The sequence below is a fragment of the Brassica napus genome, chromosome C9, assembly GCF_020379485.1.
Source record: "Brassica napus cultivar Da-Ae chromosome C9, Da-Ae, whole genome shotgun sequence".
In the NCBI taxonomy this organism is placed as follows: Eukaryota; Viridiplantae; Streptophyta; class Magnoliopsida; order Brassicales; family Brassicaceae; genus Brassica; species Brassica napus.
In genome coordinates, this window is record NC_063452.1 from 27,408,709 (window position 1) to 27,414,708 (window position 6,000).

At 32.8% G+C, this 6,000-nt stretch overlaps 1 protein-coding gene and 1 long non-coding RNA gene across 3 annotated transcripts; one reads left to right on the forward strand and one right to left on the reverse strand.

Annotated features, from left to right (window-relative positions):
• Positions 1-2,984: 2,984 nt before the first annotated feature.
• LOC111210770 lies at positions 2,985-3,964 on the reverse strand. The gene is made up of 2 exons (XR_002662012.2): positions 3,423-3,964; positions 2,985-3,260 (listed from the first exon to the last, which is right to left on the reverse strand). It is a non-coding gene; the product is annotated as an uncharacterized LOC111210770 (long non-coding RNA).
• Positions 3,965-4,179: 215 nt separating this feature from the next.
• LOC106366915 (chaperonin-like RBCX protein 1, chloroplastic) lies at positions 4,180-5,580 on the forward strand. Of its 2 annotated transcripts, XM_048768311.1 has the most exons (6): positions 4,181-4,439; positions 4,582-4,676; positions 4,753-4,870; positions 5,051-5,067; positions 5,176-5,238; positions 5,338-5,580. In XM_048768311.1, the coding sequence occupies exons 1-6, from the start codon at positions 4,289-4,291 to the stop codon at positions 5,416-5,418; spliced, it is 525 nt and encodes a 174-aa protein (XP_048624268.1). In that variant the 5' UTR covers positions 4,181-4,288; the 3' UTR covers positions 5,419-5,580. The 2 variants fall into 2 exon arrangements, with proteins under 2 accessions (XP_048624269.1, XP_048624268.1); XM_048768312.1 differs by lacking the exon at positions 5,051-5,067 and having other exon boundaries at positions 4,180-4,439; positions 5,174-5,238.
• The last annotated feature ends 420 nt before the right edge of the window (positions 5,581-6,000 follow it).

A 6,000-nucleotide genomic window follows, 5' to 3' on the forward strand; every position in this document is an offset into this window, starting at 1 on the left:
ATATGATTTGATTTCACCAATATAATATATAATACCATAATTTTTTGTAGATCCAAAGTTGTACGTCTAACTATATGGGACAACGAGGCGGCTAATTTCAGGGAGTTAAATCGTATATCTACCAGAAAAAACCAAATCGTAATCGTCACAAGTATCATTCCACGGTTATATGAAGGTAATAAACTAAACATAAATTTTATGTCCAACTAAATGCTTACGAATATTTCACTTTACAGGGAAATTATCACTCACAACCACACCAGGATCGCGCTTTTACTTTGACAACGACATTGATATCATACAACGCTTCCAAAAGAGGAATAAACTGTCATCCTAAGTCTGATGGCATAACTCCACATGGAATCGAACAACAACACACCAAACCACAAAATCAACTGCTTTAAAATTTGTGTTACCGATTCCTACGTTAATTAAAAAGGCACACTCAGATACTTTTTTCTCATACGGAAATTGATTGCTCAACACAATATATTATTCAAACTTCCTATTGTTTAGAAAGAGAAACTGATCACCGCATCACATTAGAACAAAAGCTCTATGGTTAATTCTACAACAACAAAGATAAACTAACACTTTCTTAAACTAAAAACTACCAAAAATATATAAATTTCCCTTTAGTTAAACATGTTATCCGCGCGAAGCGCGGACAGCGGCTCTAGTATATATAAAATCTGGATACTAGTTCTATCCGAATAAGGAACAAAACAATAATATTTTATTTTTTGGGAATTGGACTGTATAGCCACACAAAAAATATCATAATTAACTATCTAACCCAAAAAAAAAAGTTCCTCCATTATTTATGAAATATATACTATATTACCCTTCTTAGTTACCGGTTAATGAAAAAAAAATACACTTCTCTTCTTCTTCTTTGATTATGAACTACCACCACTCTTCTTTCATCCCCACCGCCTTACCCTCCGTCACCGTTATGATACGCTATCACCAACTTCACACTGTGCTTTATATTTATTGTGTCTTTAATCACCACCTCTTTTTCTATCATCATTATTTCTTTTAATTATTAACCAGATCTGTAAATTTCGATTTTATAGTTTTGCCATTAGATCCTTCAAAACAACTACAATCTTCTTGATACCAGTCTTCTTCTTCATAAGCTTTTAACCTTCCAACAATGTCCTCAAAACTCGTCGTGTTAAGGTCAAGAAGTTGTTCAATGGAAGCAACGATCTGAATGTATTTCTTTCTTGGTAAGCTCTTTAGGAATTTTTTAACAATCTTTGATTCTTCTATCACCTCTCCCAACGCTGTAGATTTTGAAGAAATCTCAGATAACTTGCCTACGAAGGTATCGATCGTATTTCCATCTTTCATCATAAGTCTATCAAACTCTGCCATTAAAGTTTGTAGTCTCGCTTCTCTGACCCTCTCAGCTCCGAGATTGCGTGCTTTTATTGCGTCCCATACACCTTTAGCTGTGTCCAAGTCGCCAACTTGAAGGATTAGTGCCTCTGGTATAGATTGGAACAAGAACGCTATTGCCATGTTGTTTTTCTTCTCATCTTTGATTCCAGGTTCAATTGCCTCCCAAACCTCGCTGACTTTCAGTGCTATCTTCATCCTCATACACCAGACAGTATAGTTTGATGTAGTTAGCATTGGGAATTTGATGGAGGTTCGGCCAGACTCCTTGCTTGCCGCAGTTTCTTCCTTTACTTCCGCCATTTGTTTGTTTCAAGCTTTGAATTGATTCTTGAGGCTCTGATACCAAATATAGAATCACAAAGCAATATAGAAACTCAAAGCAATAATAAGAAGTTCTTCTCTTATTCAATCAAGCAACAATTCAATCAAGCTCTCTAAGAATCACTCAACGCACACACCCATCATTATCATTGTTATCAATATATATAGAGAGCTCTATTTCCTAATCCTATTAGATAACATATCTAGAAAACTTCCTAAATACATTATACTTTCCAATTCCTCAACATGATAGGATTAGGTCAATAGTTTGTTTCTTAAGTTTCCTTTTTCTTCAAACTTAACTCAACAGCTATAAATAAGAATACTTTTACTTGTTCAACAACTTTTGAGATGCACGTTTATAATATTTTTACTTGCTTCTGGTTTAGGTGAATTTGATTTGTAAAACGTAATTTCTACAAATACGAAATTTTCACATCTATCTAGTTTAACACTATTTTATAACCTTGAACTATTCGTGGAACGTGTTATGATCGATATAAATGAGTGCGTAAACTTAAATTAAAGGGCTTATTTGCAAACTAGCCATATTTTCAATACAAATTAGGTAAATGTCATTGATTTTGACATAATGTAGTTTCTAACATTTATGCCACAAAGTATCCGATTTTATCCTTTATCTTTACAGGTATCAAGTAAGTGTGTGAGGAAATAATGTGTCCAGTATAATATAAAGTCAAAAATACTTGAAAACTATTCCAAATGAAAGAAAGAAGAGTCATCCACGTATACATTTATTGACCACATGCATAAGCACCAAGTGTTCTATTCCATATCATTGTTGTAGTATCGGATTATAACCTCACCTACAACCTCTAAATACTAAACATAACTCAACCTCAATCCTTAGATACTAAATCTTCTCTCAGTCTCATCCCAATCCCTAAATACTAAACCTTAAACCCTAATCAGTAAACCCTAAACCCAAATATAAACCATAAACCTAAGTATATGGAACAAAATAAATAACATAGTACATATTGATAAAATTATGAAAAGTTTATGATTGCATGAAAGAAGTTAATACTGGCCCCAACCATACTCCCTCACTTTCTAAATACTAAACTCAAATCACTAAACCGTAACTCAAATATAAACCCTAAACCTATATATCAAAATCTAAAAAGTACATAATATTATGTAATATTAAATTTTATTATGAAATATTAAACTATACAGTTTAGATCATAGTACAATTTTTATAGGTTCAAAAACATGTAACGATAGAGAACTTAAGAAAGTTACAAACTATATTTTTAAATAAAATAGAGCACTTTTAGTAATCGTCAAATGGAATGGAACATGACAAAATTGTATAGTAACAAAATATATCACATTACATAATATGTCCATGTAGAATAGAACAAGAATCTGTAAATGGAATAGTAACGCCACTTCATTCCACTTCATTCATATGCAACTTCCATGTTGCAGTATTGTTATTGAGATCTCAGATATGGTGCACGCTTGTCATTCATATTTTAATTTGTCACCATCAGCTGAATCACCTACGTTATTAGGGAGAATTAGTTCTAAACCCAGTTTTCAAATATTTAATTTTCTATACTGTTTGTCCGTCAACTAATTATTATTTCCATATTATAGTATTCTAATACCAATGTATTATCAATGCCACAAAACTATAAATCAAGCAAAGCACCAGAACTTACAGAATTTGAGAAGGATCTTCGTTGAATCGGTGATGTGGAGGCGAATCGACCCGGGTGAAGCTCATCGCCGCCTCGGTTGTAACTGCGGCGGCGCTTTGGCGGTTTCGGAAGCAGAGAAGGTTAGGACTTTTAGAGAAGTTTCTCGATCATAAAATACTCTAGAATTCAGGCGGTGGTGATAATATTGATCTACTCCATGAGTGAGAACATGCCAATCATAGAAAGTTTCCAAGAAAAATTACAAAAAGGAAGATGTGAATATCGAGCTGCCATGAATTACTTTTGACAGGTAATAGTTATTAACTTTTATTTTCTGTCTGTAAATTTCACCGATTGCTGAAAGGGAAAAATATAATTATTATAGAAAAGACACAGTGTGTATAGTATTAGGAAAATTGAACATGTAGCTGATTAGTGATTTTTAGCGTTATACAGCCTAATTTCCCTAAATTAAAATAAAATAAAATTACAACCTTAAACCCCACATATTAATTTTAAAAATAATTAATGGTTGAAAAACCAATCCATTGATCCAACTTGGTCATAAAAAAGTTTAGGCATGTATAAATAAAATCTGAAGTCTCAGAATATATTTTGATATGGACTTAACTATAGTCATCGTGCATATAAAAATGCTTTTTAAATATATTTTTTCTTTTGATTTTATGACAGATTTTTATTAGAAATAAAAGATGTGTTGTCGTTATACTTTTAAAACATAAGATATTTTCTTTTAAAAAATACAGAAGACATTTATTTATCCATATCTCCGATATTTTGATGTGTGAACCTAATTCATTTCTTATATACGACCAACAAGGAAAAAAAAACGCATCTCCTTCGACTTTTCTTCATCGAAACATCTAATGGAGTCATCTTCTTCCCTCCTTCATCACTCTTACCTCACTTACTTTAATCCTCGAAAACTTGGAAAACCTTCCTTTTCTTATCCATTAATGCCGAAGTTGCGAACTCGCAAACCAACTCGCATTTGTTCTAGCAAGATGTACGTTCCCGGTATGTCATATAATTTGTAAGAAAATGTGTTTTTTATCCATATATTGTATTATTCTCTATATAGATTACTGTGTACTTTGTTGCCCAAAACAAAAGATTACTGTGTACTTTTTATTGAAGTGTTGTTTTGTAATTGAGTTAGGCTTTGGAGAAGCTTCACCGGAGGCTAAGGCAGCGAAGCATCTTCATGACTTTTTTACTTACGTTGCAGTGAGGATAGTGTCTGCTCAGCTTGAGGTCAATTTAATTCAAAATTCGCATTTAACTTACAGTGTTTAAGAAAATTGTTTTGTGATTAATTAATTAATGACAGAGTTATAACCCTGAGGCGTATTTAGAGTTAAGAGAGTTCTTAGAAACAAACTCAGTAAGTGACGGCGATAAGTTCTGCGCTGCTCTCATGCGTCGCTCTTCGCGTCACATGAACTTAGGTACCAAATAAAACCACCTGTTATACATTAGTAAATAAATTGATTACAATATTTTTTGTTAAATAATTAGTCATTTTATATATCCATATGCTTAGTATATACTTATATATTCATACATTTATATCTGGCTTTATATAATAAACTAATCAAATTCTGTTGTCGTCTCATGATCAATGCAAGCCCTTCGAATTTTAGAGGTAAGCTAAGCTTTTCTTTTCTCCTTTAATACATTTTCAAAACTACACTTCATATATCTCTAGGTTTTGTATTTACGGTTTTGAACCTTTTTGTAACCGTTAACGTAGGTACGGTCTGCTTATTGTAAAAACGATTTCGAATGGGACAATTTACAGCGCCTCGCGTTCAAGGTTATCACTCCTCACCATAATCTCTCTCTATATATACAAGTGACTGAATATGAAGTATGTAAATGTAACATAAGCATCTTGTGTTTGTGAAAAATGCAGAATGTGGATAGATCCAACACAAAACTCATGCGTGAATACGTCTTAGAGACTAGCCATGTCGAAACTGATACGGATAAGTGAAAGCTCTCAAGTCTCCAGAGGATACACACATGAAACCAATTTGTACATACACATACATATATACCATTGCGCTTGTGTTAATCATAGTCCATAGAGTTTTAATCATTAAACCTTTTCTTGAAAATAACAAAACTAATCAAGAATCAGGATCGATTACATGGATACTAGGAGAGGCATGGATTTGTCCTGAACCAAAATAAGATTAGGCATAGTATTCAATGTTCTCTAACCTGTAGACATACTTAACCACAATGCCTCCACTTAAATGAATACTTTTCTTTGATCGATCAGCCATCCAATTTATTCTTTCAACCATCTAATGTCAATCAATCTCAATCACAAAATGTTTGTCTAAACCATATTGCTACTAGACTTACCGCTACGTTTTGCAAGTGGAAGTTTGCAACAGAGTCTAAAGTTTTTCCTCTCTTCTCCTCCTGCAAGAGGTACCTATGTAAAAAATCAAGACAAAAAACAGTAGAGGTTATGATTATATGATTCATGTTAACCATTAGATATACAAGAATGAACATACCTAGCACAAAACCACATAAGAATAGGTTCTTAAACTGGAAATATACA